At 52.9% G+C, this 13,444-nt stretch overlaps 2 protein-coding genes across 2 annotated transcripts; both read left to right on the forward strand.

The window, feature by feature from the left end:
- Positions 1-996: 996 nt before the first annotated feature.
- Positions 997-6,722, forward strand: Triagg1_2462 (uncharacterized protein; the record flags this gene model as incomplete). The annotated part of the gene is made up of 3 exons (XM_062896646.1): positions 997-1,141; positions 1,224-1,428; positions 1,493-6,722. The coding sequence occupies 3 exons, from the start codon at positions 997-999 to the stop codon at positions 6,720-6,722; spliced, it is 5,580 nt and encodes a 1,859-aa protein (XP_062758674.1).
- A 4,615-nt stretch (positions 6,723-11,337) lies between these two features.
- Positions 11,338-13,158, forward strand: Triagg1_2463 (uncharacterized protein; the record flags this gene model as incomplete). Its single annotated transcript, XM_062896647.1, has 2 exons — positions 11,338-13,054; positions 13,121-13,158. The coding sequence occupies 2 exons, from the start codon at positions 11,338-11,340 to the stop codon at positions 13,156-13,158; spliced, it is 1,755 nt and encodes a 584-aa protein (XP_062758675.1).
- Between the last annotated feature and the right edge of the window lie 286 nt (positions 13,159-13,444).

Below are 13,444 nucleotides of genomic sequence, written 5' to 3' on the forward strand. Positions count from 1 at the left end.
ATCCACACTCGCAGTTATATATAACGGTTGAGCCTTCGTCGGCACTTCGTAGTTGCACCGTTGTGTATTTGACTTCTTCTCGGCCGCAGTTGGGACATCGCTCGCGAACCGTGCTCTCGGTGTTGAGTGTGTGACGCTCGACGGATTGGACGCTGGACTGGAGCTTTTGCCGCAAGAACGAAGGGAAATCCGAGGGCTTGGACTGTGTCACAATGATCTTTGCGCCGGTATCTGAGAAGCTCATTTGTTAAAAATTTTCTCTCTCCCTCTACTCCAAAACGAACTGCTGCCCAATCCGGAGCCAATCCTACCTTTATTTTCGGCGCTACAGCACTCGCAGCTCAGCACATTCTGCTCGGTTCCTCTGGTCGCCGGAAGCAAATTTCCGCAGTCGGTGCAGAACACCATGGACCCAATGGCAGCCATTTTCTTATTGTCGGGTTGCCAGCGCAGAGCCTATGACGAAGTCTACTTGTGCAATGGGAGGGATCGCGTGGAACCAGCTGTACAAAAATTGTCATGCAAGACAACTGGCAAAAGATCTTGCAGGCCTTGCAGGGGGTTGATAATCCGGAATAACTGATAAAGCAAGGTACCGGCTCCGGAAGCGCCGCTGATTGGCGCTCGCCGGGGCGCACGGGCCATTGGATCCCCTATGGACTTTCGAGATTGGTCCAGCGAGGCTGTCGGATTCTCCAGCGCGTGATTCGAAGATTCGACTGAAGCAATACCCAACTGGCAGCGTTTGGGCACGCATTGAAGCCGCACTCGTTTCTATTAATGCCGTGCGAGTTCGCCCCGGAATCCGTCTCGACGCCACGAGTCTCTCCTTTTCGGCCTCAAGCTCAAGCCTCGCTCGTTCCGCCCGTGTTCAAATCTCGCAGCTTCTTTTCCATGACACGCTGGGAGGAGCGGCTGATGCACCAGTGGCTCCTGTAACCGACAATGCGTCTCTGGTGAGGCCTCGCCAACATCGAGACTCTGGCAAACACAAACATGCAGCCGCGCAACATGGACTACGAGGATGGGCCAAGCGCCAACCACAGCGCGGCCGCCTCGCAAAACGCGATTTCACGACCTTTCACGTTGCAAGAATCTTTGCCGTACTCACCCCAAACCTCCACTGTGCCGTTTGTTCCTGGTCAGTCGCTGCACTACCTCTGCTTGATATTTCTACTACTTTCTACCTTTCTTGCATCCATCTACACTCTACCATTTTACAGCTACTCATTCCCTCCTCCTAGAAATCATCCCCGATCCCAACATAGGTTTTGGCTCGCCAGCTCCATCCATATCCGATCTCTTCCCCCACAGCGACTTCGACCGACTCAACAGAGAAGCCCTCGGGCAGGCTCACCTACCGAGAAACACAAAGCAGGCCGTTGATCTTGTGCTGCACGAAATAAAGCCATCCCAAAGAACGCACTAGTAAGTTTGAGACAAACTGCTTCTCAAATTCGGTCCCGAGTGCCTCTGCTTACGTTTTTGGCAGCAACTTCAAGCCCGTGTTGACAGGGCAAGCAACATCCCGGCCTGGAAGTATTTCACAGGGACTATCGCCTATTGCACGGGCCGTTTATGAGAAGGTCGGAGGCTATTTCAAGGCTACGAAGCCCAATGTTGTGAACCCTTCGCCTGTTGGCGTTAACGGCGGCAAGAACGGAACCGTATCACAGGACATGGCAATACAGCCCGGCGGCATAGAGAACCAGCCAGGGCGCACAAACAACCACGAGGCATCGAAGCCACAGTCAAGGATAGAAGTGCTTATTCCGTCCAGAAGAGGAGGGTTTGACCCCTCTGCCTATGTTGACGCAACTACTTCTCAAATCCAGATCGAGTCCGACACCTCGGTGCAGCAAGCACCCTCGGCATTACCTGCCAGCCCGGATGGTAATTTAACTGCAGTCTCTGTATCCTCCGATACAAACTATCTGAATTACAATCCTGCCTCGTTTCGAGTCGAGCTTCCTTTGTCTCATATCAAGAGGGACGAGTACCTAGAGGTTGCCCATATACCATCCGCTCCTGAGAACCTTTCTTCGCGTAAGAAGGAGCGGTATATGGCCCTAGGGGACCAAGGCCTCGTTAGCAGCGGCGGTCTTGACCAACAGCAGCGAGCTGAAGCCGCTCTCGAGTCTCTCGACTCCCTTATGCGCAACGTCTTCTCCGCGGTTGGTCGAGCTTTGGGGATGGACTCGGGATATGATCACTTCGTCACGCTGACAACTGAAAACGAGGTCGTCTTGAACGGCGCAACCCAGCAAAAAATGCAAGGCGCTATCCAGAAGGCTATCGCACTTAAGTGCTTCGGTAGAGTTCCGGTAGAGGGCCTTCTCCAGATCATGAAGCTGAGCGACGGTACCCTGAAGCAGGTCGATGGCATGGATATCCGTGCTGATGAGAGCTGGGATGAAGCCGCCTTTGAATCGTGGGTTCAGCAGCTGGCAGAAGTTGAAGTAGGAATGAAAGCTGCACGTACCTGTCTGCGAATCTTGTCTGGAGGCCTAGAAGACAAGCGGCTCTACTCGGAAAGCATCATCAACAGATGTGTCAACATCTTCAAGACTGTCACCGAAGACATCATCATCCCCCTCGTCGAGCTTCGAAACTCAACATCTGCCAACTTATTCCGAATGGTCCTAAAGCATAAAAAGGCTGTGTCGTCTACTTTCCTCAACTGCCAGAAGTTGTTTGCCACACTTGCCGAGCTGGTGACGAAAGTAGAGCTTTCGGAAAGCGTCTTCAACACTCTGGAATTTACCGCGTCCAAGCTCATCTTTGTCGAAAACGCCTATTTTGAGAAAGACTCAGCCGTCGGAGTACAGCGCTTTGATGGAATTCGCAGCGTTGCTATGGACATGCTCTGCCAAATATTTCTTATCAAACCTGAGCAGCGACAGGGCATCATTGACGATATCCTCACCTCTCTGGAGAAGCTTCCCGTGGGAAAACAGAGCGCACGGCATTTCAAGCTCTCCGAAGGTGGAAGCATTCAACCGGTGTCAGCACTCCTTATGCGACTGGTCCAGGCTAGTTCTGGGAGGGTTGAAGAGAACGAGGGTGGTCGTACTGCGGTGCTTAAAGCTCTCGGCAATGGCGATAATGAGATGGACGAGGGCAACGAGAGTGAGGATGAATTGCCCGATAACCGGGCAAAAAAGACACAATTCACATCCTCCATCAACACTGAAGAACAAGGCGCACAGCAGCACGCCGTCGCCATCCAAGAGCTAGAGGCAGCAGCTGCCCCTCTCAGTGAAGGTGCCGGGCGGAATGCTTCGTACATTATCAACTTTATTGTGAAGCGCGCTATTGGGTCGACCAAGTCTGGTGACACACCATACCGTAATCTCCTGGATCTCTTTGTTGAAGACTTTACGACGTGTCTCGATTCCCCGGACTGGCCATCAGCCGAGCTGCTATTGCGCCTCCTCATGCTCATGATGGTGCAGCTGTTTGAGGCCCCCAAGACACCCGCTCCCGCCAAGAACATGGCTCTTGAGCTCCTCGGTACCATGAGTGCGGCCATATCTCGTCTGCGATCTCACGTCAAACGGACTGCCAACACGTTCGAAACCACTGATGTCGACGAGCTGTCGCGATATTTGGCGGCGCTGGCTTGCCATGTTCTCGAACAGAAGAGCTCAATCGAGCAGATTGTTGCCTGGGATGGACCTTACCGTGCCTCGTTGGAGTTCCTGCAGGCTCGTCTGTCAGATGACCCCTATCTGTTCAGCGCTGTGTCGTTCCTCATAACTGACTGGGCCACTCGGGTACATGCGGGCTATGACGCAATCCAGGACAATGAAGATGAGAGAGACTGGGAACTTGGACGCCTTGCCTACAGATTGCGAATGATGATTCAAGACCGCCGATGGCTCTCCAACGAGTACACCTTCAAGGCTGTGAGCCCTACTCAGGCCAAGCTTTCCTACTCCATTATCTTACTGCGTTCTCCGCTCTTTGAGTCCTTTGGCAAGATTCTGAACATTCTCCTTGGTTCAATGGCTGGTGATCAAGCAACGGTCCGCAGCAAGAGCTTGAAAAGTATCAACCAGGTTCTCGAGACGGATCCATCCATCCTAGATGGGGATTCCACAGTGATCCAACTTATTCTCGATTGTTCGAGCGACTCCTCTACGCAAGTGAGAGACTCTGCCCTTGGCCTTTTGGGAAACTGCATCACGTTGAGGCCGGCTCTGGAATCTCCGTTGACACCCAAGATCATCGACCGCTTCCAAGACGCCGGCGTTGGTGTTAGGAAGCGAGCCATGAAGCTTGCCCGCGACATCTATCTCCGCAACCACGACAGTGCACTTCGCAGTTCTATAGCTAATGGCCTTCTCCGACGTGTACAAGATCCCGACGAAGGTGTTCGCGACCTTGCCCGCCAGATGATTGAAGAAGTCTGGTTTGCTCCTTTCTACGGCCGCGACAACTCGGCCGCATTCCAAACCTCTCTGACCGAACATGTGGCCCTGATCGTCCAGACAGTCAAGACAGGAAACGTGACGGAGATTCTAGACAAGGTGTTTCGGTCCATCCTTCGGCCGAAAGACAAGTCGCTGGAAGGTCCATTTTCTGTATGCTCCCACCTGGTGAGCAGCATGTTTGGCCTCATTGATAGCGGAGATTCGGAGGAAGGAGGACCGACCGGCCGTGACGCTTTGCAAGTACTCACAATTTTCGCCAAGGCCGACCCCAAGCTATTTAGTCTTGAGCAGATTAGACTTCTGAAACCTCATCTCGCAAGCTTCAGCGGCACCGACGAATTGGCGGCGTTTCGAGCTGTGACGGTCATCTACAAACGCGTGCTTCCCCAGTTGCCCACGGTGCACTCTGAATTCTTGACCGAAATTCGCCTCCAGCTCTTGAAGGGCATTGGAAAGATTTCTTCTCGTGGAGCCTTGGATGACTTGATCGCGTGTACCAAAGTGGTCTGCGATTTGCTCAAGGACTTTGGGCCATTGGGCAATCTAGTCGCATCTGGTTTGCTGGGGATTCAGAAACTGGGCGCTGGGGGTGCCGCCCTGGATAGCAAGAGGATCAACCATCTGTGCGCTTACTCTATCATTGTTGGCAGCGTTGGTAAGCATTGCGACCTGGATCAGCAGATGCAAATATTCAAGGCTCGCTTTCCCAAATGGCAGGGCGACTCGGTTCCTCGGCTCATTGTGGACGTGCTATCGCCATTCTCCTCCCCTTCCCAGCCGTTGGAGGCGCGGAAGGCATCTCTCGAAGCGATTGGCCTGGTCTGCCAGTCCTGGCCGCGAAACTACGTGTTGGCCAAGGTCTACACAGCCTTTCAGCAGGTTTTCCAAGAGGAGGTCCCTATTCTGGAAACAATGATTCTCAAGTCATTCAAAGAGTTCCTCCTCACGGAGGAAAGGCGATCCGAAGCTGCGGCCGAGTCTGGGGCGACGGAGAAAAAGCGAGAGTTGACGGTGATGGGCGGCACTAACTTTGACGACGTTGCCAGTGCTACTACTCAAAGGTTCCTCAAAGACATTACACGAATCTCCTTGGGAAGCCTAGACGAACTCGCCTTTCTAGCTATGGAAGTCCTGGGCAGCATTAACCGCCAAGGTCTGACGCATCCCAAGGAGACAGGAGTGACACTGATGACGCTAGAGACATCGTCAAACCGAAAGATTGCGGAACTCGCGTTTTTGGAGCATCGGTCACTTCACGAGAAGCACGAGACAGTGCTCGAAAGAGAATACGTCAAGGCGATCCAATCGGCTTACAACTACCAGCGAGACATTGTCAAAGACTCTCACGGGGCGATCCCTGAAGTGTTCCAACCCAAGCTGCATCTCATGATGGAAGTGTTGAAGATTAGCAAAATGAAGAACAGGCAGCGCTTCTTGGAGAAGCTGTGTGGACTGGTCAACTTTGACATTGCGCAGCTGGATGCGAGCGAGGAGATGCCGCCACACCTCGACTTTTCCCGGTTCGTCATCGAGAACATGGCCTTTTTCGAGTATCAAACGGTTGGAGAGCTTCAGACAATTGTGAATATGATGGAGAAGATTGTGAGCACAACAGGCGCCGCTGTTGCCCACCTAATCGAGTCGGAGGTATTCGACGTGCGTCTCGATCTGGACCACACGGAACAGGACGAAGTGACGGACCAGCTGATGGGCGAGACGGTTGAAGCGCAGGCAAGCGCGGAGGGAGCATCCCTGGTCGGCCTCAAAGTAGACCCCAACCGACTTCGCCAGTTGACTACCGGGGCCATTATTCTTTCTTGCCTGTGGGAGGCCCGCACGCATCTCCGGCGCCTGTATGGAATGGGAACAAGCCGACACGACGGCAAAGCCAAGACCCTGGCCAAGGACCTCAACAAGATGCCGTTGAAAGTGCAGGGAGTTCACGGAGAGCGATTCTGGGACGAGGTGACGGCGCACGTGAGCAGCCTGGAGACGATGAGCAAAATGGCACAGAAGTGTAAGGCGTTTGTGGAGCTGATGAACGTCGACAAGGAGCTCAAGGTGCAGGACGACGACGACGACGAGATGGCAATGGAGGGACCGAGTACGCCTAGCGAAGGCGATGAAGAGGGCACAACCCCCGATCGGGGTCGCAAGAGGAAAGGCGTAGGCACTCCCGGAGGCCGCAAAAAGCGAGCTCGCTCAGGATCTCAGCCACGCAAACGGGGTCGCCCACGCAAAGGAGCGGAGTCACGCGATGAAGACGAAGACATGGAATGGATCTAGAGTGCCTAGATGGGGTTTATTGATTTGGGCCGAATCTGGCGTCGGATGCTACTTGATGGTTTCTTCTTTCTTCTTTTTCTGTTTTTTTTTTTTTACCACTTTTCATTGCTTCTTCTCGTTTCATCTTAGCGGCATGAAGGCGCAGTCTTTTTTTCTTTCTTTTCTTTCTCTGTTTTCTTTTTTAGTTCCCTTGCCCAACCCCCTCTCCTTTATTGTTTATACGCAACAGTGAGAGTGGCGGTGGGCATTGAGAACTGGTCGATCTACGATGGTGGCTATACATGGTTGGGCAACGCCTGGACCGAAGTCATATTCAAGGCGCAGAAAGCAATCTGGGGTGTGCAATTTGCTCAGCATACAAGACATATCTCGGACGAGACGTATTCGACGGAGGAATGGCGTTTAATGGGAGGAACATGGTTCAAGGCATTTTCAAAGATACTGGTATTCAGTCTGTATGATAGAAAAGGGATTCTGCGCTGCAGAGAGATGCAAAGGCGGCAGATGGGAAAGGACTGGCATCTTAGTAGTACTGTAATTGAGACACGGTTACTACCGAATGACGACCAAGAGCTGGTTGGTGTATGTGTGATGTGTGACAATGGGGTGATGTTGTTACAGTAGTACGTGACAGCTGGCTGTTGTGCTACTGCGAGCGTCATGCTCGGGGGTTTCCTCTACCGTACTGGTGGGAATTTGGCGATGATGCGTATTTGAAGGATTCTCTCGTCGCAGCCCAAAGATGACATGGCATTATTATGCTGTGATGCTGTGATGGGTTGGTTGGGAGTCGGGGTGATATTTTCCCATGTCTTAGCGGAAGAGCTAGCAGTTTAGGCCAAAGTGGCTTATTTGATACGCTGTGACGCCTGGGAATTGCCGAGACGGTGGTTACGAGTAGAATCTTTTGCATGAATGGGCGTGGTTTATTTGCGCAGCGAGTTGTTTTTTTTTCTTTATACAAATGGTAGGTATTCGTAGCTTGCATTGACTACCTAGTACTAAGGATGAGGGTTAAGGTGTGGCAGGACTGGATTGGACGGGGGAATGTGGAATCGTCCGGGAGCTGGGGGACCATGACTGTATTTTTTTTATGTGCTTACGAGAGTTCGAGAGATATTGGTTTTTTTGCTGCAGAGAAAAAGATGAGATGTGGTGATGCTTACGGTGAGGGTGAGGGTGAGGATGACGATGAATTTGGAATTTTTGCCGGTTTGGGCAAACTGGACGAGAGACGGGGTGGCTGGTTGTCATCTCCCCAAGGCTGAGCCTGAGCGCATTACGAAGCCTGGCAGAGAGAGGGCAGTGTCTTGAGATAGCCTTGGTACATGTAGTTGGAGGCGTCATGGTGGCTGGATATTCTTTAGTAGCGATCGGGGGATTTCAACGGCCGATACGGAGGAGAGATGACGAGGAACGGAGGGACGGTGAAGTCGAATGGGATCAAATTCCTAAAAGGCTGAAGAAGACGCGAGCTGCAGGGAGAGAGTGCGGCATCTGACGTCAGGCAGGGGGGATGATGCGGTTCGTTTTTTTTTGGAGGGGGATGCAGGAGTGCATGAAACTAAAGGGAATGTTTGGTTGAAACTGACGGATGGCAAGATGGCAAAAAAAACAGAGTGAAGAGTAATTTTTTTTTTGGGTGGGCGATTGGAGGAAATCTTGATTTTGGGTGGCCCATGTTGATCGCTGATGGAGTACGTAGTTGGACTGTAATTATGAGGTGGCGTCTTGGTTACTGTGTTGGGCATTGGGAGGGCGAGTGATTGGCTCAAATGCGACTGAGTCGTTGGGCCGTGGCGCTGGGTTGGGAGTACTCGTACATTGTATTGATACCTGTTGTTGCACGGGAGCCTGAAACGAATTGTTCTAGATTTCTGTATACTAGCGAGAAGAAGGATTTGGACATGCCATTCAGACACGATGAGAAAATCAACCCACGGCGCAAGGGATGAAAAAAAGAGAGTTTAGCTCGCTCTCGTTCATCAATCAGGGGTGGAGGAGCGGGACAGGGGTTAAGAGAGCGCTTGTGTGGATGGAGACGCGCCGGTGTGGTTGTTTGGTGGAGGGGGGGAGAGTACCGGCGAGGTACTTTTTAGGTACCTACCGCCATCGGGTGGTGGTTTCTGTTTGTCTGATGTGGTGAGTTGTTGAAGCGGGTTTGAAGCTGAAGCTGAACGGGGGAGCCTTGAATCAGGCGGTGGGTGCAGGGCCGGTGAGTGAATGGAGCGTTCAAGGACAAACGAGGCTTTGACGTTGCCGTAAGCAAAAAGGTTCATGTTTCGTATTGTGTTAGCAGGCGGGCAGCACGGGCGTTGTTGAACGGCATTGACCTGGACATTGACGTTTCTACAGGACCTATTCCCATGGACGACAAACAGATCCATTTGAATGAGTTACCCGTTCGAGGAGTTGTTCAGGAGGCCTCCGAGCCCATTGTACTCCGTGTAGACTACAGTAGTCCACTGATTGGCATGGCATCAAACAGTCGGTCGAACCCATTCAAATGCATGATTCATTGGCTGCGTGCCCAAAATTGATGTGAATACAGTGTCTCGTCCTTGTTAAGGTCCTGCAAGGCCACGCCGCCATACCGCTAACAGACACACTAGCCAGCGCAACCTTGTTGCAGACAAGGATCCCGTGATGAGCTTGATCAATTCACTGCAACGCCGTACAGTGAAACCTCGAAACCACCAGATCAAAGCAATCTCCAGCCAGGCGATGTGATAGCGTCACGCTGGCCCCCCTTGTTCCCCCTTCTGCCCAAGTGTACGAGTAACTACCGAGTACCTGTGCGGTACCTGCTCGGCACCTGGTGGTCCCCAGTAACGATACGAGCAGCCCTCTGTAGCCCCCTGAAGTTGCAGCACCAAACAGTTGAATGTGTTGGCGGGCAGTTTTAAGCTTGTGGCAGAAACAAACCTTGAATTTAGTTAGGGGATCAGCCTGCCGTCATTGATTCTTTTTTTCGTTTGAACAACCTGCTCTCTCCCATTGACTGGAGGCATTGATCTCTTCCTACTTCTTCTTCTTCTTCCTCCTCCTCCTCTGTCGATTGCAACAAGAAAAGATTCCTCACGGCTGACTGCTTCTCGCCCATTCACTCCAACGGAAAACAGCAGCAGCGCATCATTCACCTCGACCCTCTTCTCCTTTGCATAGCCCTTCCTTTTTCTTCTTCTTCCTTTTTGCGCGCGCGTTTGCTGCTGCTACTACTGCCGGCATTTCGCACAGCCTCCTTTTTTCCCGCCTCTCTCGATCCCCGACAGACGCAAACCCCGCCTCCGGACTTTGGTTTGGCTTCCATGGTTGCCTGATCGAAGAGCCGTGGAATCAGAAGCAAACTCTGCCTCACGGATCGCCAGAAGCCAAGGAGCCAAGACGCTTCGGGCCATCTATCCGAACGAACGGCTGTTGTGCGACCGCTCAAAGAAGTGTCTTGGAGAAATCTTGGCTTGCAGCTTGCAGCTTGCATAGCGACGACATAGCACACAAACACCATCAAATAACAATCCAAGACGCTCTTTGCGACATCCGGGCCCATCAGCCACATACATACATATCCATCGCACACATCCATACCTGTCCGCTACAGTCCAGCACGGCACGGCACAAGCACAGGCATTTTCCGAGACAAGGGCAAATTACTTGTACCCTTTTTTTCATTGCCATTCTCTCCCACGAATCCATTCCGCCCAAGTACGCGTTTAGGCCTTGCCAGGGGGGCCCAGGATATTATTTTACTCTTCCGGTACTAGCAAGTCCCCGCTGCAGAAACCATCACCAGCCACAGCCCCAGGAGCAACGGTGGAATTACCAGCGGCTGCATCACCCAAGTTCCAAATCAAATACGCGTCCCAGGGCGATTCAAGGGAGCTGTGCTGAGGCTGTTCACCTTGACATCGAGGCCGCCCGTCGATCCAACGACTACAAAGTCCCTCGTCAGTCCTGCCGCCCCAAAACACCATCCGGCATCCATTCTTCCTCCGACACCGAAACGGACGCGCGCGCCAAGCTCCGTCCGAACCCAAGAAGCCGAACCCAATCCCAATCCCAATCCCAATCCCCTTGACCGTCTTGTACCTGACGGGACTAATCGCTCAGTGGGGAGTTTTTTGTTGTGGACCGGGCAGTGCTGAGTCGACGACCCCAAACCAAACCATGGATACCTGTGAGTTCTTATGCGCAACGTCTCTGCACCAACTCATTTCCTGTTAATTGCCTTGCTCCCCCGTCCTACCAAGTCCCATCCTAATCCCCGGCCGCGCCGAGCATCCCATCTGTCTATCCCTACCCCGATCCCATACCCGTACCTGATCCTATACCTACCCATACTACTCGTACCCGTACCCGTTTCCTGTACGCAATCCGCAGACCATTCGATGGCCCTGCTGTTGGTGTGGTTTCTCGGGGTTTCTCTCACTTGTTGAGCACGGCATCAATAGACACCTGTTTCTGTTCAGCCTGGCCTAGCCTTGCCTTGTTTCCTTGACCTTACTTCACCCGTCACTCCTTGTGCTCTTGTTTTTACCATCTTGGGCCCGCCCGTCTCATGCTTCTTGCGCCGTGCCCTTGAAGCAGCACGCTTCCACTCCCTTGCCATACATCGCGAATGTCGTCACACGAGACGAGCGATGGCGAAAATGGGAGACACAGACTAACCCAGCTGCTCTCAGTCAATCATTTTCGCATCAAGCGCCAAGCGCACAACATCAGCCGCCAAGGCACCGAGGCATGGAATCCCTTTCGACACGTATCGTGGAAGCCCAAGCGCGCCGAGACCTGGAACGGCGGCCAGCTCGAAGCTCAGACCGAGGGCGACGGTGAAGATCTGACACACGCCGCCACCTCGCCCTACCCGACCAGCGGCGGGAGAGACATCTCGACCTCTGGAACAGGCCAAGGCACCGAGGACGCTGCTGCCAAGCAGGCGAGCGAAGACAGCCACGACATTCCGCTCATCGACCGGAATCTGCTGCGCAATCGCAAGGGAGAACAGGATGGCACGACCGAACAGATGCGCGTCGACGAGCCTGAAACCAGCAAGACCAAGAAGCCTCAAAAGGAGGGTGGCTTCATCCGCCATGTCTACCCCAAGGAGCCCTTTACCGTGGCCAACCAGATCCAGCGGACGCTGCTCAGCTCCTATATCAACCTGCTGCTTATCGCGGCTCCGGTTGGTATCGCGATAAACTACATCCCTGCCGTCGACCGCAAAGCAGTCTTTGTCGTCAACTTCCTGGCCATCGTCCCACTCGCCTCCATCCTGGGCTTCGCAACCGAAGAAATCGCCCTGCGAACCGGCGAGACTCTCGGAGGTCTTCTCAACGCCACCTTTGGTAATGCCGTCGAACTCATCGTGGCCATTCTTGCCCTCGTCGACGGCAAGGTCGCCATCGTCCAGACCTCTCTTATCGGCTCCATCCTCTCCAACTTGTTGCTTGTCATGGGATTCTGCTTCTTCTTTGGCGGCCTGGGTCGCCCCGAGCAGAACTTCAACAAGACCGTGGCTCAGACGGCCGCCTCCATGCTGGCCCTGGCTGCGGCCTCGGTCATTGTCCCTACCGTCTTCGACGCTGCCGCCAACACGCCCACCGACAAGGTCGCCAAGCTGTCTCGCGGCACGGCCGTCATCCTGCTTGTCGTCTATGGCGCCTATCTGTTCTTCCAGCTCCACACCCACCAGGAGGTGTTTGCGACCCCCAGCGAAAAGGTAGAGCGCAAGCCGTTCCGTAGCACTTCCAAGGCGAACATCAAATCAGGCCTGGCATCCAGCGCTCAGGTTGGCAGCATCATGATCGACACCGACAACGGGCGACACATGGCCAACATTTCCGAGAACAAGGTGGAAGAGGAGGAAGAGGAGGAGGAGCCCCAGTTGCACTTTTGGGTGGCCATTGCTACCCTTGCTATCTCCACCGCCATCATTGCCCTTTGCGCCGAGTACATGGTCGATTCCATCGATGCCATCACCCAGAACGGCGCTCTATCCGAGGAGTTTGTCGGTCTTATTCTGCTTCCCATTGTCGGCAATGCCGCTGAGCACGTCACTGCCGTCACCGTCGCCGTAAAGGACAAGATGGATCTGGCCATTGGTGTTGCCGTTGGATCTAGTATGCAAGTCGCCCTGTTCCTCATCCCCGTGCTGGTCGTTATCGGCTGGGGCATGGGCAACGACGAGATGAACCTGAGCTTCGACACCTTCCAGGTCGCCGTCATGTTTGTCGCCGTGCTGCTTGTCAACTACCTCATTGGCGATGGAAAGAGCCACTGGTTAGAGGGCTGGCTTTTGATGTGTTTGTACGCAATCATTGCAGTCTGCGCGTTCTGTAAGTTTCACCACAACTCAAGACACATCAAAGCGAAACTCGGTTGCTAACATGTACATCTTTTAGTTTATCCCGACCAAGACACCGGAGCAGAGTCCGGTTAAGAAAATAAAGAAAAATCTGTTGCATTCGTTTTTTGTTTTCTCTCTATTTTCTTTGATACCACTCGCATTTGCTCTTTTAACATTTTTTATTCGTCTTCTGCATACAAAGATATTATTTGCCTCGGTTTTTTTAATGCCTGTTGGAGAATTTATGAAGAAACACACACCTTTTTACGGACCAAAAAGAAAGAAAAAATCAACGCGAGAAAAATGACGGTTGCATTTACACAAAGCCTCAAAACCATTTTGTTGTCTTTACCTTAGAACGGATTCCCCCCCGGATATA

Source organism: Trichoderma aggressivum (genome assembly GCF_033847375.1).
Source record: "Trichoderma aggressivum f. europaeum strain CBS 100526 chromosome Unknown scaffold_006, whole genome shotgun sequence".
Classification (NCBI taxonomy): Eukaryota; Fungi; Ascomycota; class Sordariomycetes; order Hypocreales; family Hypocreaceae; genus Trichoderma; species Trichoderma aggressivum.